Below are 24,619 nucleotides of genomic sequence, written 5' to 3'. Positions count from 1 at the left end.
AAGCCAAAGGCTCTGCAATCTCATCCCTTGCTTCCCAAAGAATCCTTGGATATATCCCATCTGGACCAGGGGACTTGTCGACCCTCCGGTTTTTCAAAATTGCTAATACATCCTTCCTCAGAACATCTACCTCCTCCAGCCTACCCGCCTGTATCACACTCTCATCCTCAAAACCATGGCCCCTCTCCTTGGTGAACACTGAAGAAAAGTATTCATTCAACGCCTCCTATTTCTTCTGACTCCATGAACAATATCTCACTATTGTCCTTGACCGGCCCTACCCTCACCCTGGTCATTCTTTGATTTCTCACATAAGAGTAAATAGCCGTGGGGTTTTCCTTGATCCGACCAAGGGGCCAAGAACTTCTCATGCCCCCTCCTAGCTCTCCAAAGCCCCCTTTTTTTTTAAGCTCATTCCTTGCTACCTTGTAACCCTCAAGTGACCCAACTGAACCTTGTTTTCTCATCCTTACATACTCTTCCTTTTTCCTCTTGGATTGGGTTGCTGCTCTGTACTGCTTGACCCCCACCTCAAAATATGCGAGTGAGCATTGAGTGGGGATAGAAAGAGAAGGTCCCTTCCCAATGGTGGAACTATATGGCCGCTGTTGTTTTCCGGAAAACCAGTTTGAGGAGCAGCCCCTTCAAGTAGTCGCAAAGGGGTTTCAACCTCCACAATCTGTGTACAAATGGAACAATAAATAGAAATAAATTAATAAAAGGGGTGACAGCCCCTGGTGGGGAAATTCCCTACTTATAGTCTCTTTTTAATAAATGAAAATTAATAAATCAGATTACTGAGAAGGGTATGCCCTTTTTATACACCTTTAAAAATCAATAAATGAAATAATAGTACAGTGGTGACAGCCCCTGGAGGGGATGCTATAACTAAAATAAAATAACAAAAGGAAACTTAATAAATCCAGCCAATGTGTAATTCCTGTGAGTGATGGTGCAATGGGACCGAGGTGGAGATGGTTAGCAGTTTCAAATTCCTAGGGGTGCACCTCACCAAAAATCTGTCCTGGTCAACTCACGTCGACGCTATCACCAAGAAAGCACAACAGCGCCTATAGTTCCTCTGGAAAATAAGGAAATTCGGCATGTCCACATTAACCCTTACCAACTTTTACAGATGCACTATAGAAAGCATCCTATCGGGCTGCATCACAGCCTGGTATGGCAACTGCTCGGCCCAGGACCGCAAGGAACTTCAGAGAGTCGTGAATACCGCCCAGTCCATCACACGAACCTGCCTCCCATCCATGGACTCCATCTACACCTCCCGCTGCCGGGAGAAAGCGGGCAGCATAATCAAGGATCCCTCCCACCCGGCTTACTCACTTTCCCAACTTCTTCCATCGGGCAAGAGATACAAAAGTCTGAGAACACGCACGAACAGACTCAAAAACAGCTTCTTCCCCACTGTCACCAGACTCCTAAATGACCCTCTTATTGACTGACCTCATTAACACTACACCCTGTATGCTTCAACCGATGCCAATGCTTATGTAGTTACATTGTATATCTTGTGTTGCCCTATTATGTATTCTCATGTATTTTCTTGAATTTTGTTTAATTCCCTTTTCTTCCATGTACTGAATGATCTGTTGAGCTGCTTGCAGAAAAATACTTTTCACTGTACCTCGGTACACGTGACAATAAACAAATCCAATCCAATCCCATCCCAGGGTGCCCACCGGTCATGGAAGGCCTGAAGTGTGCCAGTAGACATCGGTGCTCCTCCCGTACCACCCAGCCATGAACATAGCAGTTGTAAGGGACAGACAGTCGGATCAGACCACTCCTGCTGTTGTCTTTTTATATATGCTCAATTGAAACCCAATTCAATGCCCTTCACCAGCATATAATTAAATAAAACCCGATTTACAATTCACAGTGAAATGTGAAGCGCTGAGAGGAGCTCAGTGTCTGTGGAACCTATTTCACAGCTGGAGGGATCTAACCTTTACGTTGGGACATGAGGAACCTGTCAGTCCCTTGGGCCTATTCTGTCCATTCAGTTAGACCATGGCTGATCGGTATCTTAACTGCATAATTGCAACAAGACTTCCTTACTCTTGTACTGTAACTGCACGTTGACTCCTCTTTCATGTACAAGGCCACTCAATTCTCTCTGAACACCAGGGCAATTGCAGGAGCAGAGCTTGATCCCAGCACCTCGCACACAGGCTGGTTTAGTACACTGGGCTAAATAGCTGCCTTGTAATGCAGAACAAGGCAGCAGGGCGGGTTCAATTCCCGTACCGGCCTCCCAGAACAGGTGCCGGAATGTGGCGACTAGGGGCTTTTCACAGTAACTTTATTGAAGCCTACTTGTGACAATGAGTTATTATTATTATTATTATTACTGCACAGGCACTCGAGTAAGACATTGGCTTGTAGTCTGTCCCTTGGATAAATAGTGAGCCAAAGTGACTGACAGTTTTATGTTCCCACCAGATACCTTGATCCAATTGGAGGAACCTTTCTGCTGCCATCAATGCAACCAGAGCTTTGAGAGCCAGGACCTTTTGGCCAACCACCTGCAGTGTCACACAATGGACACGGGGCACGCTCTGTCCCCCAGGCATGAAAACGGGGGCAGATTGCGGGCAAAGCGCCCTAGGATCTCATGCAGGAAGGAGGGCACCAGCAGCGAGGAAAGCAGTATCGTCCTGGCCGTTGCGGGCTTCACCACCCGGGCAAAGCACCCATGCCTGGTCTGCGGCAAAGAGTTCACCCGGGCGAGGGCTTTACAGGAGCATGTGGCCAAACACGATGCTGACAAGGCGGAGAGTTGCTGCGGCCAGCACCCTGGGCAGTCGAGAGCCGGTTGCAGCGCCAAGTCCGTCCCCTGCCCTTACCGGAGCTGCGGATTGATATTCCAGGACGTGGCAGCGATGGAGGAGCACAGGCGTGCCCACTACCCGTTCCGCTGTGACCAGTGCGATTTCGCCTGCTCCAGCACCAAACTCCTAGCTCAACACAAGAAGCGGGGGAGACTGAAAGAAAAGAAATTCAAGTGTAAACTCTGCCCCTTTAAGAGTTGCGTGGCTCACGACCTGAGCAAACACTACAGCGGGATGCATCAAGGCGAAGCTGCCTACAGCTGCAGCAAGTGTGATTTTACCAGCCCCTACCGCAAAGTTTGAAGAAGCATCTGACTGAACACTCTGGTAGGTAACTCTGTCAGCTGCTCGGCACATTGCTCTTGCACCCAGGCTGCTGGGGAGCTCAAATCCTCTTCTGGCAAATTGAATTCAATAACATCTAGTTAGTTATGGGCTGATACCTGATAGAATGACATGATTTAAAAATCCCACAGGTTTGTATTGTCCTTCATGGATGCTGATCTGCCATGCATAGTCTGGCCTGGACATGGCTCTAGTCCCACGTTATGTGGTTGACCCTTGAGAGTTGAGACAATAAACATTGTTTTGCTGGGATTTTGTTTTGCCGACAACAATATCTTACCTTTAATACAATTAAATATTATCTCACAGGAATGGTAAGAGACAGAATTTGATACTGAAGCACATAAGGAGATATTATGACACGTGACTAAAGATTTGCTCTAAGAGGTAAGGTTTCAGGAGGGCAGAAGGTTAGAGAGCTGGAGAAGCTTTATGGTCCTTTCAGATCACTGCAAACCGCAGAATGCGTAGAAGTTCGGTGTCTCAAACATTTTCCTGTTTGTTCTCCTGGCAGACCCCCTGAAACAAAATCTCTGAACTTCTGCTCATCTAAATCTCTGCGGACCGTATCCTAACTCGCAGCAAGTCCAGTTCACCCACCTTCCCCATCCTCACTGACCTCATCTGGCAACACCTCCGTGCTCTCAGATCCACCCACGCCCCCTTGCCCTTCCCAATCTCCCTAATTTCAATGGTCCCACAAATCTGCAGTCCTCCAATCCCAGCTTCTTGAGCATTCCTTATTTTTTTTTATAAATTTAGAATACCCAATTTATTTTTTCCAATTAAGGGGCAATTTAATGTGGCCAATCCGCCAAGCCTGCACATCTTTGGGTTGTGGGGGCGAAACCCACGCAAACACGGAGAGAATGTGCAAACTTCACACGGACAGTGACCCAGAGGTGGGATAGAACCTGGGACCTCGGCGCTGTGAGGCTGCAGGGCTAACCCACTGCGCCACCGTGCTGCCTGAGCATTCCTTATTTTAATAGCTCTACCGTTGGCCGCCTTGATTTGATTTGATTTATTGTCACATGTACCGAAGTACAGTGAAAAGTATTTTTCTGTGGCCAAGGTACGTACATAGTAGACAAAAAGAATAATCAACAGAGAACATTGACAAATGGTACATCGACAAACAGTGATTGGTTACAGTGTGAAACAAGGGGCCGAACAAAGCAAATACATGAGCAAGAGCAGCATAGCGAGTTGTGAAAAGTGTTCTTACAGGGAACAGATCAATCCGAGGGGAGTCGTTGAGGAGTCTAGTAGCTGTGGGGAAGAAGCTAGATGTGCGGTTCTTCAGCCTTCTGTACCTTCTGCCTGACGGAAGGGTCTGGAAGAGGCAATGCCTGGGTGGGAGGGGTCTCTCATAATGCTGTCTGCCTTCCTGAGGCAGTGGGAGGTGTAACAGAATCAATGGGAGGATGGCAAGCTTGTGTGATGCGTTGGGCTGAGTTCACCACACTCTGTAGTTTCTTGCCTTGCCTCTGCTGCTGGAATAAGCTTTCGAAACCTTTCTGCTTCTTTCTGACTCCTGCACCCCCCCCCCCCTGCTTTAAGATGCTTTTCAAAGCCCACTCATTGGACAAGCTTTTGGTCAGCTGTCTGAATATCTCCTGTGTCAAACCTTGTGTGATGATTGAAACGATTTGGTATATTTTACTACATTAACGGCGCTATATAAATGCAAGTTGTTTGGACTGCTATGCTGGCATTGATCAACACCAACTGGAGACCTCCTGTTCATGGCTCAGTACTTCACTGGGAGGGATTGTATCATATATTTTGATGGGTGTGTCCAGAACCAGGGGTCACATTCTGAGGATTCAGGGTAAACCATTTCGGACAGAGATAAGGAGACATTTCTTCACCCAAAAAGTGGTGAGCCTGTGGAATTCATTACCGCAGGAAGCAGTTGAGGCTAAAACATTGAATATATTTAAGAGGCGGCTGGATATAGCACTTGGGGAGAATGGGATCAAAGGCTGCGGGGAGAAAGCAGGATTAGGCTATTCAGTTGGATGATCAGCTATGATTGTGGTGAATGGCAGAGCAGGCTCTAAGGGCCAAAAGGCCTCCTCCTGCTCCTGTCTTCTAAGTATGTATGTATTTACAGCGCAGAAGAAGGCTATTCGGCCCATCGAGTCTGCGCCGGCTCTTGTAAAGAGTGCCCTACCTAAGCCCACACCTCCACCCTATCCCCGTAACCCAGTAACCTCACCTACCCTTTTTGGACACCAAGGGGCAACTTAGCATGGACAATCCACCTAACCTGCACATCTTTGGACTGTGGGAGGAAACCGGAGCACCCGGAGGAAACCCACGCAGACACGGGGAGAACGTGCAGACTCCGTACAGACAGAGACCCAAGCCGGGAATCGAACCTGGGACCCTGGAGCTGTGAAACAACAGTGCTAACCACTGTGTTCCCCTTGTGTCAAAGTCACTTTCTTTCTTTATTTCTTTCATGGGATGTGGGCGTCGCTGGCTGGACCACCATTTGTTGCCCACCCCTAAAAGCTCCTGAACTGAGTGGCTTGCTCAGCCATTTCGTAATCAACCACATTGCTGGAGTCGCAGGTAGACCAGACCGGGTAAGGACAGCAGATTTCCTTCCCTAAAGGACATTAGTGAACCAGATGTTTTTTTTACGACATGTCGGCAATGGTTTCACCGTCGTCATTAGACTTTTAATCCCAGATTTTTATTGAACTCAAATTTCACCATCTGCCGTGGTGGGATTCGAACCCGGGTACCCAGAGTGTTACCCTGTCCAGTGGCTATACCACTAGGCCACTTCCTCCCCAATGCTGCTCTGAGATGTGTCTACCGAACGATAACTGAACTTCCAAACAGTGATTGACCTCACAACGTGCTTGGTGGATGTTTGAATACGTTGAGCTGCAGTGCCATGCTGGAAAGTAACTGAATGTAAGTCGGCAATTCAGCTCGTTTTCCCAGGTAGGTCACCTGGTTAAAGAGATTTCAAATAATTCCCTTTTGAAAGTAATTATACACTTTACTTCAAGAGCCTGTGTTCTGATCACGCTGCTCATGAAAATTATTTTACTCATCCTCCCTTTTAATTCTTTCCTGAATTTTATGTAAATTTCCGACTATTTGTTACAGATCCACCAGCCAATGGAAACAGACTGCCGTTATTTACCTTATCGCCCGTATTGTTCATTTATATCTATGATTATCACTATTTTGGCAGATATAGTGGGAAATGCCAATATAAATATGATGTGGAGATGCCGAAGTTGGACTGGGGTGAGCACAGTAAGAAGTCTGATAACACCAGGTTAAAGTCCAACAGGTTTGTTTCGAATCACTAGCTTTCGGAGCACTGCTCCTTCCTCAGGTGAATGAAGAGGTATGTTCCAGAAACATATATATAGACAAATTCAAAGATGCAAGACGATATTTCAAAGTTGTCTAGATATATATATATATATATATATGTATGTATGTATGTTTCTGGAACCTACCTCTTCATTCATCTGAGGAAGGAGCAGTGCTCCGAAAGCTAGTGTTTGAAACAAACTGGACTTTAACCTGGTGTTGTAAGACTTCTTACTATGTAAATATGGCACACTTGCAGTCTGCTGCTGGTGAAAATGCTACAGCAGCACTACAGGTGGGTGCGGTTACACTGTGACAAGTTTACATGGACTATCCATTATAAATTTGGACCTGGGGATTTTATAATAGAAATATAAAAATAAGCGCACGCTTCAACATGGAGAAAAAATTAAATCTGCAAGCCCTGACCACATTCCATCCTGTCCATCACACAAACCATTGACTCCATCTACACCTCCCGCTGCCTGGGGAAAGCGGGCAGCATAATCAAAGACCCCTCCCACCCGGCTTGCTCACTCTTCCAACTTCTTCCATTGGGCAGGAGATACAAAAGTCTGAGAACACGCACGCACAGACTCAAAAACAGCTTCTTCCCCGCTGTTACCAGACTCCTAAACGACCCTCTTATGGACTGACCTGATTAACACTACACCCCTGTACGCTTCACCTGATGCCGGTGCTTATGTCGTTACATTTTATACCTTGTGTTGCCCTATTATGTATTTTCTTTTATTTCCTTTTCTTCTCATGTACTAAATGATCTGTTGAGCTGCTCGCAGAAAAATGCTTTTCACTATACCTTGGTACACGTGACAATAAAGAAAATCCAATCCAATCCATTGGCCCCCTTCCTACTCCTGTTTCACTGGGTCTTGACTCATTGATAAGTTTATTACTAGCTTATACTACCTGTCGCAAACATTGACACAGCATTTTGTCAAACTTCTCTGTCAGCATTTCCCATTGCAAATTTCTATATCAACATCGTCCCATTCAGTTTTGTGTTATGACCTGTCCCTGTGCAGCCTGGGGTTCAGGCCTTTAGTTGGTTCTGCTGCAGAGGTTTTTTTTAAGTTGCCCAACTCCATAGCTGTGTTTTGCAGATACACAAACTTTTATTCATATTAGACAATGATCAGTACCTTTTGTAATTCTGAATCGTAAACACAGTGAAGATGTACGATAACTCATTATGGGGCACAGGTAAAACCAAGAGTGTGACAAGATACTTTGTTCTTTTGGTTTTGTGCAAGGAAGGTCATGTCTTACAAACCTAATAGAATTCTTTGAGGAAGTGACAAAGTTAATTGATGAGGGAAGGGCTGTAGATGTCATATACATGGACTTTAGTAAGGCGTTTGATAAGGTTTCCCATGTCAGGTTGATGGCAAAAGTGAAGTCGTATGGGGTTCAGGGTGTACTAGCTAGATGGATAAAGATCTGCTGGACAACAGGAGACAGAGAGTAGTGGTGGAAGGGAGTGTCTCAAAATGGAGACGGGTGACTAGTGGTATTCCACGGGGATCCGTGCTCGGACCATTGTTGTTTGTGATCTACACAAATGACCTGGAGGAAGGTATAGGTGGTCTGATTAGCAAGTTTGCAGATGATACTAAGATTGGTGGAGTTGCAGATAGCGAGGAGGACTGTCAGAGAATACAACAAAATATAGATAGATTGGAGAGTTGGGCAGAGAAATGGCAGATGGAGTTCAATCCAGGCAAATGTGAGGTGATGCATTTTGGAAGATCTAATTCAAGAGCGGACTATATGGTCAATGGAAGGGTCCTGGGGAAAATTGATGTACAGAGAGATCTGGGAGTTCAGGTCCTTTGTACCCTGAAGGTGGCAACGCAGGTTGATAGATTGGTCAAGAAGGCATACAGCATGCTTGCCTTCATCGGACGGGGTATTGAGTACAAGAGTTGGCAGGTCATGTTACAGTTGTATAGGACTTTGGTTAGGCCACATTTGGAATACTGCGTGCAGTTCTGGTCGCCACATTCCCAGAAGGATGTGGATGCTTTGGAGAGGGTGCAGAGGAGGTTCACCAGGATGTTGCCTGGTATGGAGGGTGCTAGCTATGAAGAAAGGTTGAGTAGATTAGGATTGTTTTCATTGGAAAGACGGAGGTTGAGGGGGGACCTGATTGAGGTATACAAAATTGAGAGGTATGGACAGGGTGGATAGCAACAAGCTTTTTCCAAGAGTGGGGTGTCAGTTACAAGGGGTCACGATTTCAACGTGAGAGGGGGAAAGTTTAAGGGAGATGTGCGTGGAAAGTTTTTTACGCAGAGGGTGGTGTGTGCCTGGAACGCTTTACCAGCGGAGGTGGTAGAGGCGGGCGCAATGGCATCATTTAAGAGGCATCTAGACATGTATATGAACGGGCGGCAACAGAGGGAAGTAGACCTTGGAAAACAGGAGACAGGTTTAGATAAAGGACCTGGATCGGCGCAAGCTGGGAGGGCCGAAGGGCCTGTTCCTGTGCTGTAATTTTCTTTGTTCTTTGTTCTTTGACATGACTAAACTTGCAGAATGAGCAAATAAATTAATTTCAGTATTGAAAAGTGGTTCATTTTGGTAAGAAAGATAACAAGGCCACATACTACTTGGGTAATGGGCTAGTAGAGGAGCAGAGGACTCTAGGGTTACACATACACGTCATTAAAAGCGATGACCCACATCTGGACTGGGTTAATTTCTGGGGGAATTGGATTGAAAGGCAGGGAAGTTCTGTTTACCTTGGACAGAGTTTAGGTTAGACCACATTTGGAGTGAGTTTCTAGCATTGGGCTGAATGGCCTGTTTCTGTGCCATAAACTCGACGTGGCACCAGTTCCTCTGCTAAACTGGTTGAGTATAAAAGAATTTTCCTCATGCACAATATTAATGCATGATGGCCAGGCTATGAATGGGATCAATAAATCAACGTTGTCCATTCCATTTGGAATGAACATCTAGGATGTCATGCTCATCACCTGGTGTAACGCAGGCTCTTTGTTTCCTTGCAGATGAGAGTGGTAGTGCTGCCGAAGGGGACGAAGAACCAGAGGGAAGGAGACAGGAGGCAGACGAAGGCGGTAGCTTCGCGCAGAGACTGTCCAGAAAGCGGAAGCGGTCCAGGTGTGAAGGGGAAGAGCCCTTGTCGGAAACGGGCTCCGAAAGAGATGCCAGCAGAGAAACCAAATCCTTCAGGCAGAGACACTTTCAAGGTGAGTTATAGATGGAAAAGACTTGCATTGATGTAGCGCCTTTCACAACTTCAGGGCGCTCAAGTGCGATAGAACCAATGAAATGTATTTTGACTGCAGCCAATGCTGTGCTGTAGAAACCCCCAGGAACAAATCTGTTCTGACAAACAGCAGTGGGATAAACGACCAGATAGTCTGCATGAGTGACATTGGTTGTGGAGTAAAGAAGGAAGGCTCCCTTTCTGTTTCTCCAAGGACCTTGGGTACCTCGCGACAGAGCAGGTGAGGCTTTGGTTTTATGTCATAACCTCAAAGACGACACCTCTGGCAATGCAGCACTCCATCCTGTGCTGCAGTGGTGTGTCAGCCTGGGTTCTGTGTTCAAGTGTCTTTTTTTAAAATTTAGAATGTCTAATTATTTGTTTTCCAATTAAGGGGCAATTTAGCGTGGCCAATCCACCTAACCAGCACATCTTTGGGTTGTGGGGGTGAAACCCACGCAGACACGGGGAGAATGTGCAAACTCCACACGGACAGTGACCCGGGGCCGGGATTCGAACCCGGGTCCTCAGCGCCGCAGTCCCAGTGCTATCCACTGCGCCACATGCCGCCCATGTTCAAGTGTCTTTGACGGCCCGGTGGCGCAGTGGTCAGCGCTGCTGCCTCACCACGCCGAGGGCCCGGATTCGATCCCAGCCCCGGGTCACTGGCCTTGTGGAGTTTGCACATTCTCCCGTGCCTGCGTGGGTCTCATCCCTACAGCCCAAAAAGATGGGCAGAGTCGGTGGATTGGCCACGCTAAATTGCCCCTCAATTGGGAAAAAAAGAATTGGGTACTTTAAATTTTGAAATGAAATGTCTTTGAACTCATGACCTTCTGACTCGGGAGGACAACGCTACCCATTTGAGCCACGGCCAATATGCGTGCGTGTGTGTATTTACCCTTTGACAGTCTCTTTGACCTTCTTTGTTTTTAATTGTCTGTCCCAGTTGACGTCCAGGAAGGATTGGAACATCTGTACAAGACTCACATCTGTCCCGAATGCAAACGTTGCTTTAAAAAGAGAACGCACCTGGTCGAGCACCTTCACCTGCACTTCCCGGACCCCAGCCTCCAGTGCCCTCACTGCCAGAAGTTCTTCACCAGCAAGGGCAAGCTGAAGGTACATCTGATGCGGGAGCTTGGTGAGAAGACCCATCACTGCCCGCTGTGCGACTACAGCGCTGTGGAGAAAAACTCCTTGAATCGGCACATGGCCAGCATGCATGAGAACACCACCAACTTCTACTCGGATGTGTACTCGTGCCCAGCGTGTGAAGAGAAGTTTACTGTCAGTAACTCGCTGAAGGAGCACATGAAGACGCACAAGGAGGAGCGACGGCCACTGGACTGTTTCGAGGGAGGCTGCAGCTACACGGCGGAGGAGCGCAAGGATTTTGTCCGACACCTCAAGGATGTTCACGGTGCCAGGGCAATAGAGTGCCGCTACCGGACGTGTGGCTCGCTATTTGGCACGGAGGCGGGGATGGAGGCGCACCGTCGGACTCATTACGCCTTCCACTGCGACCAGTGCGACTTTGTCTGTTCCAACAAGCATGTTTTCCGTCGACACAAGCGGAGAGGGCACCCGGGCAGTGAGGAGCTAGCCTGCAACTTCTGCCCGTACAAGACCTTCAACCCCGTGGAGTTCAACGACCACGTGGGAAAGATGCACGCCAATGAGAAGATCCACAAATGCACTGAATGTGACTTTGCCACAGCGCACAAGAGAGTTCTCAACCGGCACATCCTTCTGCACACAGGTCAGTGCTAGTAACCAGAACAGCTGGGTAGAGGACCAGAGAGACAGCTCCAAAAAGGGGCAATTTCATTCATCCAGCAAACACATTGAGGAGCTTTACTCTGTATCTAACCCCGTGCTGTCCCTGTCCTGGGAGTGTTTGATGGGGACAGTGTAGAGGGAGCTTTACTCTGTATCTAACCCCGTGCTGTACCTGTCCTGGGAGTGTTTGATGGGGACAGTGTAGAGGGAGCTTTACTCTGTATCTAACCCCGTGCTGTACCTGTCCTGGGAGTGTTTGATGGGGACAGTGTCGAGGGAGCTTTACTCTGTATCTAACCCCATGCTGTACCTGTCCTGGGAGTGTTTGATGGCGACAGTGTAGAGGGAGCTTTACTCTGTATCGAACCCTGTGCTGTACCTGTCCGGGAGTGTTTGATGGGGACAGTGTAGAGGGAGCTTTACTCTGTATCTAACCCCGTGCTGTACCCGTCCTGGGAGTGTTTGATGGGGACAGTGCAGAGGGAGCTTTACTCTGTATCTAACCCCATGCTGTACCTGTCCTGGGAGTGTTTGATGGGGACAGTGTAGAGGGAGCTTTACTCTGTATCTAACCCTGTGTTGTACCCGTCCTGGGAGTGTTTGTGGGGACAGTGTAGAGGGAGCTTTACTCTGTATCTAACCCTGTGTTGTACCCGTCCTGGGAGTGTTTGTGGGGACAGTGTAGAGGGAGCTTTACTCTGTATCTAACCCCGTGCTATACCTATCTTGGGAGTGTTTGATGGGCACAGTGTAGAGGGAGCTTTACTCTGTATCTAACCCCATGCTGTACCTGGCCTGGGAGTGTTTGATGGGGACAATTTGGCTGGGGAGAAAAGCTTTGGTTATGCAGGAAGATTTTAAGGAGCATGGGTCTCAACCCCACAACTAGTTGCGCTACAGGTTAGGTCAGGGGTGGGCAAACTTTTCCGTGCAAGGGCCACATTCAGAAATTCACAATTTTAAAGGGCCGCATAGTATTAATAGTCCCGGTTGTAACCAATTAGCATGCGGCATATACCTCAGAGCTTCCCCCGGCGGCATCCTGCCTTTAGCCCTCTTTTTCTCTACTTTTCAAAAATGGCGCTTCACCCGGTTATGATTCTGGGCGCCTCATATAGAACATAGAACAGTACAGCACAGAACAGGCCCTTCGGCCCTCGATGTTGTGCCGAGCAATGATCACCCTACTCAAGTCAACGTATCCACCCTATACCAGTAACCCAACAGCCCCCCACATTAACCTTATGTGGTGGGCCACATAAAGACCTTTGGTGGGCCGCATGCGGCCCGCGGGCCGTAGTTTGCTCACCCCTGGGTTAGGGAGAATATCACAGCTGTACTGCAGGAGGACACCTCGGAGGGCAGCAAGGCTATATGGGTAGGGATCAGGAATGAGAAGGGTGCAGTCACAATGTTGGGGGTTTACTACAGGCCTTCCAACAGCCAGCGGGAGATAGAGGAGCAGATTGGTAGACAGATTTTGGAAAGGAGTAAAAACAACAGGGTTGTTGTGATGGAAGACTTTAATTTCCCCAATATTGACTCGGACTCACTTAGTGCTAGGGGCTTGGATGGGGCAGAGTTTGTAAGGAGAATCCAGGAGGGCTTCTTAAAACAATATGTAGATAGTCCAACTAGGGAAGGGGCTGTACTGGACCTGGTATTGGAGAATGAGCCCGGCCAGGTGGTAGAAGTTTCAGTAGGGGAGCATTTTAGGAATAGTGACCACAATTCAATAAGTTTTAAAGTGCTGGTGGACAAGGATAAGAGTGGTCCTAGGGTGAATGTGCTAAATTGGGGGAAGGCCAATTATAACAATATTAGGCAGGAACTGAAGAACATAGATTGGGGGTGGATGTTTGAGGGTAAATTAACATCTGACATGTGGGAGGCTTTCAAATGTCAGTTGAAAGGAATTCAGGACCGGCATGTTCCTGTGCGGAAGAAGGATAAATACAGCAAATTTTGGGAACCTGAGATATTTTAGGCCTCATCAAAAAGAAAAAGGAGGCATTTGGCAGGGCTAGGAGGCTGGGAACAGACAAAGCCTGTGTGGAATATAAGGGAAGTAGGAAGGAACTTAAGCAAGGAATCAGAAGGGCTAAAAGTGGTCATGAAAAGTCATTGGTAAATAGGGTTAAGGAAAACCCCAAGGCTTTTTACACGTACATAAAAAGCAAGAGAGTAGCCAGGGAAAGGGTTGACCCACTGAAGGACAGTAAGGGAATCTATGTGTGGAGCCAGAGGAAATGGGTGAGGTCCTAAATTAATACTTTGCATCAGTATCCACCAAAGAGAAGGAATTGGTGGATGTTGAGTCTGGAGAAGGGTGTGTAGATAGCCTGGGTCAAATTGAGATCCAAACAGACGAGGTGTTGGGCATCTTGAAAAATATTAAGGTGGATAAGTCCCCAGGGCCTGATGGGATCTACCCCAGAATACTGAAGGAGGCCAGAGAGGAAATTGCTGAGGCCTTGACAGAAATATTTGGATCCTCACTGTCTTCAGGTGATGTCCCTGAGGACTGGAGAATAGCCAATGTTGTTCCTTTGTTTAAGAAGGGTAGCAAGGATAATCCAGGGAACTACAAGCTGGTGAGCCTTCTGCCAGTTGTAGGGAAATTACGGGAGAGAATTCTTTGAGACAGGATCTACTCCCATTTGGAAACAAACAGACATATTAATGAGAGGCAGCATGGTTTTGTGAAGGGGATGTCGTGTCTCACTAACTTGATAGAGTTTTTTGAAGAGGTCACAAAGATGATTGATAGGTAGGGCAGTGGATGTTGTCTGTATGGACTTCAGTAAGGCCTTTGACAAGGTCCCTCATGGCAAACTGGTACAAAAGGTGAAGTCACACGGGATCAGGGGTGAGCTGGCAAGATGGATACAGAGCTGGTTAGGTCATAGAAGGCAGAGAGTAGCAATGGAAGGATGCTTTTCTGATTGGAGGGCTGTGACTAGTGGTGTTCCGCAGGGATCAGGGCTGGGACCTTTGCTGTTCGTAGTATCTATAAATGATTTGGAGGAAAATGTAACTGGTCTGATGTGTAAGTTTGCAGACAACACAAAGGTTGATGGAATTGCGGATAGCGATGAGGACTGTCAGAGGATACAGCAGGATTTAGATCGTTTGAAGACTTGGGCGGAGAGATGGCAGATGGAGTTTAATCCGGACAAATGTGAGGTAATGCATTTTGGAAGGTCTAATGCAGGTAGGGAATATACAGTGAATAGTAGAACCCTCAAGAGTATTACTGAAAGGGGCAACACGGGTGGAGAAGGTAGTCAAGAAGGCATACGGCATGCTTGCCTTCATTGGCCGGGGCATTAAGTTTCAGAATTGGCAAGTCATGTTGCTGCTGTATAGAACCTTCGTTGGGCCATACTTGGGAGTATAGTGTTCAATTCTGGTCGCCACACTACCAGAAGGATGTGGAGGCTTTAGAGAGGGTGCAGAAGAGATTTACCAGGATGTTACCTGGTATGGAGGGCATTAGCTATGAGGAGCGGTTGAATAAACTCGGTTTGTTCACACTGGAACGACGGAGGTTGAGGGGCGACCTGATAGAGGTCTACAAAATTATGAGGGGCATAGACAGAGTGGATAGTCAGAGGCTTTTTTCCCAGAGCAGAGGGCTCAATTACTAGGGGGCATAGGTTTAAGATGCAAGGGGCAAGGTTTATAGGAGATAAGAACATACAGTGCAGAAGGAGGCCATTCAGCCCATCAAGTCTGCACCGACCCACTTAAGCCCTCACTTCTATACTATCCCGGTAACCCAACAAACCCTCCTAACCTTTTTGGTCACTAAGGGCAATTTATCATGGCCAATTCACCTAACCTGCCAGTCTTTGGACTGTGGGAGGAAACCGGAGCACCCGGAGGAAAACCACGCAAACACGGGGAGAACATGCAGACTCCGCACAGACAGTGACCCAGCGGGGAATCGAACCTGGGACCCTGGCGCTGTGAAGCCACAGTGCTATCCACTTGTGCTACCGTGGTGACCACGGGGCAGTACGAGGCAAGTTTTTTTTCACAGAGGGTAGTGGGTGTCTGGAACCCGCTGCTGGAGGAGGTGGTGGAAGCAGGGACGATAGTGACATTTAAGGGGCATCTTGAAATGCATGAATAGGATGGGAATAGAGGGATACGGACCCAGGAAGTGCAGAAGATTTTAGTTTAGATGGGCAGCATGGTCGGCACAGGCTTGGAGGGCCGAAGGGCCTGTTCCTGTGCTGTACTTTTCTTTGTTCTTTGTTTGTTCTAACCCAAAGATGTGCAGGGCAGGTGGATTGGCCATGGTAAATTGCCCCTAAATTGGAAAAAAATAATTGGGTACTCTTTCCTCGGGTAGGAGAGTCAAGTACTAGGGAACATAGGTTTATAGTACGTGGGGAAAAGTTTAGAACATGTGCGAGACAAACTTTTTACATAGAGGATGGTAAATATATGGAAAACGATGCCTGGGGAGGTGGTGGGAGCAGGTACGATAGCGGCATTTAAGTGACAAATATATGAATAGGTTGGGAATGGAAGGATACAGCCTCAAATGCAGACGGTTTTAGTTTAGGCAGGTACCATGGTCGGCACAGGCTTTGAGGACCGAAGGGCCTATTCCTGTGCTGTTTTGGGGCTGGTTTAGCACAGGGCCAAAGAACTGGCTTTTAAAACAGATTAAGGCAGGCCAGCAGCATGGTTCAATTCCCGTACCAGCCTCCCCGAACAGGCGCTGGAATGTGGCGACTAGGGGCTTTTCACAGTAACTTCATTTGGAGCCTACTTGTGACAATAAGCAATTTTTCATTTTTTTCATTTTCATTTTGTTCTTTGTTCATTCAATAGGATCATGGCTGATCTGATTGTAACTTCAGTTTCACACTCTTGCTTATCCCTGATACCCCCCCCCCCCCCCCCCCCCCCCCCCCCCCCGGATAAGCTAGAATCTATAGCTCCCCCTGAAAAATATTCTGTAACGTTTAGATTTATTGTCACGTGTACCAAGGTACAGTGAAAAGTATTGCTCTGCATACAGTCCAGGCATGAAAAAAAACATAGGAGGTATGTAAACACACAATGTAAATACATAGACGCAGGTATCGGGTGAAGCATACGGAGTGTAATAGCACTCCGTAGAGACGATGTGTGGGGAGATCAGTTCAGTCCCTAAGAGGATCATTCAGAAGTCTGGTAACAGTGGGGAAGAAGCTGTTTTTGAATCTGTTCCTGCGTGTTCTCAGACTTTTGTATCTTCTGCCCGATACTACACTTCCTGAAATCAATGACCAGCTCTTTAGTTTTGCTGACAAGGGACAGATTGTTGTTGTTACACCATGCCACTAGGTTCTCTATCTTCCTCCTACACTCTGACTCATTGTTGTTCGAGATCTGACCACTACGGTCATGTCATCAACAAACTTGTAGATGGAGCCCAGAACCAAATTCTGCCCCACAATTATGTGGTGTTACCGCCACTCCTCAGCAAAAGAGTTTCAGAGACTCTGGGAGAAAAAACTTCTTCTCATCTCTGTCTTCGATGAGTGACCCCATATTTTTCAACAGTGACCCCCTAATTCTAGATTCTCCCACAAGAGGAAACATCCTCTCCACACCCACCCTGTCAATACCCCTCAGGATCTTAAAAGGTTTTGTTCAAGTCGCCTCTCACTCTTTTAAACTCCAGTTGTTACAAACCTAACCTGTCCAGCCCTTCCTCAGAAGACAACCCACCCATTCCTCAAGCTCATTAGAGTTTAAAAATCAATTGGTGATCGTATTCCTGCAGGTATGGCACAATTGACGCGGTAATTGTTGAGGGATGTCCCCTCGAGAATGATGGATTGCAGTTTCATGTTAAGGGGTCTCCCATTTAAGACCGAGACAAAGAGGATTTTGTTTCTCTAGCGGGTCTCTCCCCAGAGACACTGGAGACTGGGTGATTGAATATATTCGTGCCTGAGTTTTGATCGGAGGGCAGCACGGTAGCATTGTGGATAGCACAATCGCTTCACAGCTCCAGGGTCCCAGGTTCAATTCCGGCTTGGGTCTCTATCTGTGCGGAGTCTGCACATCCTCCCCGTGTGTACGTGGGTTTCCTCCGGGTGCTCCGGTTTCCTCCCACAGTCCAAAGATGTGCAGGTTAGGTGGATTGGACATGATAAATTGCCCTTAGTGTCCAAAATTGCCCTTAGTGTTGGGTGGGGTTACTGGGTTATGGGGATAGGGTGGAGGTGTTAACTTTGGGTAGGGTGCTCTTTCCAAGAGCCGGTGCAGACCCGATGGGCCGAATGGCCTCCTTCTGCACTGTAAATTCTATGAAAAGTGGAGTCTAGGGTTATGGGGAACAGACAGAAAAGTGGAGTTAAGGCCATAATCCGATCAGTGGCCTGAATGACCAACTCCTATTTCTTGTGATCCTATTAATAAAAATGTAACTGTCTCAGATTTAAAATTAATAATTGATGTAGCATCAGTCTGTGGGCAGGAGTTCCAAACTTGTAGCACCCATAATATCTTGTGTGCGAGTAACTTATATTACCGAAGATCAGTATCCCCATTTGTGCGACATTTCTTCATAAGCGTTAGCAAGCACTTTGAACTGGGTGACAGAAGGGAGTGCAGCAGAGCTTGATCTGCTTGACACCAGTCACTCGCTGGGGAACAGCAAGGAGATGGATGTTTCCTCGTAAATATTTTCTTTGCAACTTTTCCACCTTTTCCTTAGCCTTTCTCGTAATTTGGAGACCAAAATTGTGCATAGTAACTCCAGTTGGTCTCACCAATGTTCGGTAAAGGTTCAAGGAGTTGGGAGTTACGCTGGTAGAGGATGTGCCTGGGTCTAATTGTTTTATTATTTTTTTGTTGGTTTTAAACCCTCCTTTCTAGGTGAGAAGCCACATAAATGTGAACTGTGCGATTTCACCTGCAGGGATGTGGGATACCTGTCGAAGCACATGCTGACACATTCTGACGATAAGAACTACATGTGTACAGAGTGTGGCTACATCACCAAGTGGAAACATTACCTGACGGTGCACATGCGCAAACACACTGGAGACCTGAGGTAAATACACTTGTGTGTGAATTGCTTGCCAAATTGAAGAGTCTCTTTTGTTGGTGGGAGATATCTATTATTCTTATCAAGCAATCCCAGGACAGGTACAGCACGGGGTTAGATACAGAGTAAAGCTCCCTCTACACTGTCCCCATCAAACACTCCCAGGACAGGTACAACACGGGGTTAGATACAGAGTAAAGCTCCCTCTACACTGTCCCCATCAAACACTCCCAGGACAGGTACAGCATAGGTTTGATACAGAGTAAAGCTGCCCCTACACTGTCCCCATAAGACGCTCCCAGGACAGCTACAGCACAGGGTTAGATACAGAGTAAAGCTCCCTCTACACTGTCCCCATCAAACGCTGCCAGGACAGGTACAGCACAGGGTTAGATACAGAGTAAAGCTCCCTCTGCACTGTCCCCATCAAACACTCCCAGGACAGGTACAGCACAGGGTTAGATACAGAGTAAAGCTGCCCCTACACTGTCCCCATCAAACGCTCCCAGGACAGGTACAGCAGGGGTTAGATACAGAGTAAAGCTCCCTCTACACTGTCCCCATCAAACACTCCCAGGGGAGATACAGCACATGCTTAATATCGGGGCCAGGTTTGGGGAGACCAAACACGCTCACATGCCTATTTGTAGCTTAACAGGAAAAAGTGCAACGTTTGCAGGATGTTGCTAAAATACAGAAAGATTAGAAGTGTTGAATGAGAAGGAAGTGGGAGGTATTGGTCTCCAAACCTCTACCTCCCTCTCTGGTTTGAAATCTGTCATTGTGTTCCTGCTGTCTTTCTCTTTTCAGGTACCATTGTAATCAATGCTCATATCGCTGTCACCGTGCAGACCAGCTCAGCAGTCATAAGCTACGACACCAGGGCAAGTCGCTCATCTGTGAGGTGTGTGGCTTCGCTTGCAAGCGCAAATACGAGCTGCAGAAGCACATGCAAGTGAAGCATTCTAAGGACTATCAGATACCGCTCTATCAATGCCGGTACTGCAGCTACCAGACCAGGTACAAGCAGGCGCTCCTGAACCATGAGAACTGCAAGCACACCAAACACAAGGAGTTCCGCTGTGCCCTGTGCTCCTACAAGACTTTCAGCAACACCAGTCTTTTCTTTCACAAGAGGAAAGTCCATGGCTATGTGCCAGGGGACAAAGAGTGGCTGGAGAACTATGCCAAGGAGGAGATGGCCATGAACTCCACCCACATTCTTTTGGGCTACAGCGACACGAGTTTGACTCTTTCGACCTCGGCCAGGAGTGAGGTGTGGCAAAAGAAGAATTCCGCTGTTGTGGAGGAACAGGATAAAGTGTACCAGCATGCCTTTGGGGCCTCTCTCTATGGAGAAGGGCTCTCGCAACCTGGCGAAGCAGCACAAGGTGGTGTTGCACCACAAGAATCGGGACAATTGCAGCAGCACCTAGTGTATTCCGCCCCTGCAGGGCAGGGGGCTTTGCCCGACACCACGGAGCCTGGCGAATCAGCCACGGACATTCACTGTGATGTGGAGAGGGAGTTGCAGAAAAGCCTGGGTGAGAATGGCTCACAGCTGGAGTTTCATAGTACCCCACCGGATGAGGTAACGAGGCAACTTTCCGGCTCCCAGCTGACAATCCTGGATTCCTGGGGATCCTGTGACACTGGAGCCATGTACAGGGACTATGGGCTGAACACTGGGGTTGACGTACAGGCTGACGATGGCAATGATGAGGCTGACATTGGAGACCACTGTGAGGATGAGGATGGTGCTGGTGGTGGGGACCACATCATTGGGAACCAGGAGGAAGTAGGGCACGGCATCGATGTCTTTGCTGATGCAGATCCGAACAGTGCTTACGAGCATTCGGGTAAACGGGAACAAATTGCTGGACCCACCCAGCTGGAAGTTGACACATCCACAAGTGTCAAGACCGAGGGGAGCTGGCTTAGTGCAATCGAGCCGCGCCTGACTGAGCCCAGTGAACAAAATCAGGGTGCGGCTGAATTTCAACCCGTCGAAATGGAGAGGCAGGCCAGCGCTGACCCAGACCACCCTGCGAGCCAGGAGCAGGCGCAGCTCTCCCAGTCTGAATCGGAGATACAGGCTTTGCGGAAACAGGACAAGCAGCAGGCCCAAGCCCTGGTCTTGGAGGGAAGAGTGCAGATGTTGGTGGTGCAAACCAATACCCAGGTGTTCAAGTGCGAGAGATGCTCGTACGTGACCAGGAAAGAGAAAGCCATGGTCCTTCATTCAAAATCTGGGTGCCAGAACAAGAAGTCACCCCTGGTGTGCACTGCATGCGGGGCTGTTTTTAAACAGCAGCGAGGACTCAATACCCACCTGCAGAAGAAATGTCCTGTCATCATAAAGAAACACAAGCTTTATGTGCGGCAAGCGACAGTTCTAGGTTCCAGGGTAGGGTTGGATGGAGCGAAGGAGGAAGCCACAGAGACAGAAGTAAAGAAAGTGAGAACAGTACCCAAGAGGAAAGGCAAACTGGTCACCACCAATGGTAGTGAGAGACAGGAGCTGAGCCCAGATCCAGTTAAAGCTGATCAGTCACTCACCAAAGTAACAGCAGACTGTGGAGTGGGGGAAGAGAATGCAGCTGCAGAGCTGCCGTCTGCCCATGTCCCAGAGCGCGAGCACACTGAAGGCGATCTCCTGGAGGAAGCTGGACTCTTCACAGAGGAGGCATTGGATCGCGCTCCCTCCATTCACAGTGAGACGTCCCCTTCGAGCCAGAGGGAAGTGTCGTCGCCGCGTGCGGAGCTGAATGAGGATTCCCAGCAGGAGTCAGGGGCATGGAAGTTTCGGTGCGAGCAGGGCAAGTTCTGCTGTGCTGCGTGCCCGTTTGTCTGCTCCAGTGAGGAGGATATCAGCCGTCACATGGCTGGTGGCTGCCCAGCTCCCCTCAAGCTGCCCTGCGGATTCTGCGAGTTGCTGTTCCGCTCGGAGCGGGCGCTGAGGAACCATCAGGCCATCAAACACACTGAGGAAGAGGAGCTGTCGGAGCAGAGTGACTTGGACGATCTGGAGAAAGGATCTTCCAGCGAGGATGAGGGGAGCCGCGATGGAGACAATCCGGAGAACAGCGGCAACTCTGAGATGGAGGGTAGCTCCAAGCAGAGGCGCTTCTTTTGCTCTCTGTGCCCGTTCAGCTGCTACCAAGAGCGGGCCTTGGACACCCATAAGAAGAAAGGCTGCATGAAGCCTGGAGAGCTCCAATGCAGCCTCTGCTCATTTGTCTGCAAGTCTGCGGCTGCTCTCAAGCACCATACCCGCCTGCATGGCAAGAAGTGCTGCCGTAAGAGGGCACGGCTGAGCTGCCAGCTGTGCCCGTTCACCTGCAAGCAGGCCAGGTGCCTGAAGCAGCATGTGGCCATCAAGCACGACGGTGTGAAGCCCTACAAGTGCCGCTACTGCAATTTCAGCACAACCCGACGCTACCGTCTGGACGCCCATGAGTCCCTGCACACGGGTGTGGGCCGGCTGACGTGTGACGCCTGCCAACAGACATTTGGCACCAGCTCCAAGCTGCGCATCCACAAGCTGCGGGTCCATGAGAAAAGGCCCACCCACTTCTGTGCCCTGTGCGACTATAGTGGCTACAACCAGAACGACATCACCCGGCACGTGGGCAGCTGCCACGCCGGCGAGCCCAGCGCGGCCTGCGGGCGCTGCGAAGCCCGCTTCAGCTCGGAGGGCGCCCTCAAGCAGCACTGCCTGCGGCAGCACGAGGAGAAAGTCTGCCACAGGTGCCCCTCCTGCGTCTTTGCCTGCTACAGCGAGTCCACCCTCCGGAGCCACGTCCAGCGCCAGCACCCACAGCTGGTGTGCTCTGTCTGCAAGGAACACTTTGAGAGGCGGGAGACGCTGGAGGAGCACAAGAAGGTTCACTTCAGCCACCACTGCCAGCACTGTGGCTTTGCCACCCGGGAGCGGCAGCAGCTTATCCAGCATCTACTAGACACCCACGAAGAGGAGTATGGGGCTGGGGCTGAGGGGGGCAAGCCCTTCCGGTGCCCCTTCTGTGACTTTGCCTGCTACCACCAGATGGTGTTCGACTATCACATGAAGGCTCATGGGGGCACCCGCTTGTACAAATGCACCGACTGCGACTACACCACCAAGAACCGGCAGAAGATCACCTGGCACATTCGCATTCACACCGGCGAGAAGCCCTACAAGTGTCACCTTTGCAGCTATGCCTGCGCAGACCCGTCACGCCTGAAGGTGAGCAGGTTTTGGGTCCACCGATGTGTGTACCAGGCGTTATTACGCAGCAACCATCACCGGTGTGCTCGCTGACTGACATTAATTACCCAGTCCGGCCACACTCAATTCTTCAGCCTTCTTCTCCACCACCCCCTCACCCCACCATTCCCTTTCCATCTACGTAATTTCCTCCGGCCCCACAATCCGAAATCTTTGCGCTCCTCTAATTCCAACCTCTTCCTCATCCCTGATTTCCACTGCATCACCATTGACGGCCGTGCCTTCAGCAGCCTGGGCTCTAAGATCTGGAATTCCCTCTCTAAACCTCTTCCCCCTCCTCTCACTTCCTTTGACTCAATACTTAAATCCTATCTCTCTGATCAAGCTGCCGACCCAAATATTTCCTTGTGAAGCTTCGTGCCAAATTTGGTATCACTCCTGTGAAGTGAGCATTTTAGGAAGTGCCATATAAATGCAAGGTGCCCTGGCAACAATGATGTTTGGGGGGTGAGAGGGGGGTGGGGGGGGGGGGGAGGGGAGCGGGGAGAAAGGTGGGGGGGGAGAAAACGAGGGGGTGGGTTTCGTCCACCAAGTTTGAACAGTCTGGGCCTCCTCTTTAATGTAGAGAGGGGCGACGTGATCGCTAAAATAGAGTTTTGATTGGATACAAATGGATATAATCCTGAAAAGAGAGGCATGTCAAAGTTTTTCTTCCCGTACTCATCAGGTTGCTTGGTAAGAGAAGCTGTAAAAAGAGAAAGCAACTATGAGAAGATAGCACTGATTGGTCAAGGTGTTGCCATGGAGAATAAAACAGTTGATGGTGACAGACAGATAACTGCCGAGCATGTTTGAAATTTAAACCAGGCAGCCTGAGCCTAATTGGTCACGGCATTGCCTTGAGTAACGAATCAGCGAATGACTGTCACTTGTTGAAACAGGTGCAACGTGTGTACATGTTCTTCCTTTGCAGACAGGAAGACCTTGTGTAGTTTAGGTAGTTTACAGCCCACACTAAAACTACTGTTTTAAACTTGAAAGCTACCTAAGGGTATGAAGACAGAATTGACTGAAGTGAGCTGGGATGTCTGGTTAAGGGATAGATCAGTAGAGAGACAGTGGAAGGCGTTTAAGGAGTTATTTCATATAACTCCGCACAAGATGTATTCCAGTGGGAAGAAACAACTCCAGGAAAAGGATGAATCATTCATTACTAACTAAGGCAGTGAAAAATATTAAATTTAAAGAAAAAGCATACAATTAATGGCAGGTCAGAAGTTTGGACAGAATATATAAAAAAACAGCAAAAGAATAACAAGGGAGAAATTAGGCTCGGGGAGAAAACTAGATAGAAATATAGGAACAGAGTTTCTACAGCTTTAAAAAGGAAAAGAGAAGAGTGAGTCTGAGGAATTAATAATGGAAAATAAAGAAATGATGGAGGTTTTGAACGGACACATTGCATCTGTCCTCAATGCAAAAGACATGCATAACAACCCAGAAATAATTGTAAATCGAGAGGTAAGAGGGTCAAGGAAAAATAATTGCAATCACCAAGGCAAAGGCACTGAAAAAATCATTACTAACGGCTGACAAGTCCCCAGGACCTGATGGAATTCATCTGAGGGGCTTAACAGAAGTGGTTTCGGGGATAGTTGATGCATTTGTTTTAATTTTCCAAAATTCCCTAGATTCTGGAAAGATCCCATCAGATTGGAAAATAGTGAATGTGACGCCTCTATTCAAGAAAGGAAGGGGACAGAAAG

The 24,619-nt window shown here is 48.4% G+C and overlaps 1 protein-coding gene across 1 annotated transcript in view; it reads left to right on the top strand.

The window, feature by feature from the left end:
- Positions 1–24,619, top strand: part of znf142 (zinc finger protein 142) — a 42,248-nt gene that overhangs the window by 7,631 nt on the left and 9,998 nt on the right. The window contains 6 exon segments of the mRNA XM_038790165.1: positions 2,464–3,147; positions 3,150–3,179; positions 9,581–9,781; positions 10,751–11,563; positions 18,472–18,649; positions 19,454–22,871. Of these exon segments, the coding sequence (XP_038646093.1) occupies positions 2,464–3,147; positions 3,150–3,179; positions 9,581–9,781; positions 10,751–11,563; positions 18,472–18,649; positions 19,454–22,871 (5,324 nt within the window).

The sequence above is a fragment of the Scyliorhinus canicula genome, chromosome 2 (genome assembly GCF_902713615.1).
Source record: "Scyliorhinus canicula chromosome 2, sScyCan1.1, whole genome shotgun sequence".
Taxonomy (NCBI): Eukaryota; Metazoa; Chordata; class Chondrichthyes; order Carcharhiniformes; family Scyliorhinidae; genus Scyliorhinus; species Scyliorhinus canicula.
Note: the sequence above shows the minus strand (reverse complement) of the source record. Positions and strands in the feature narration are given on the sequence as shown.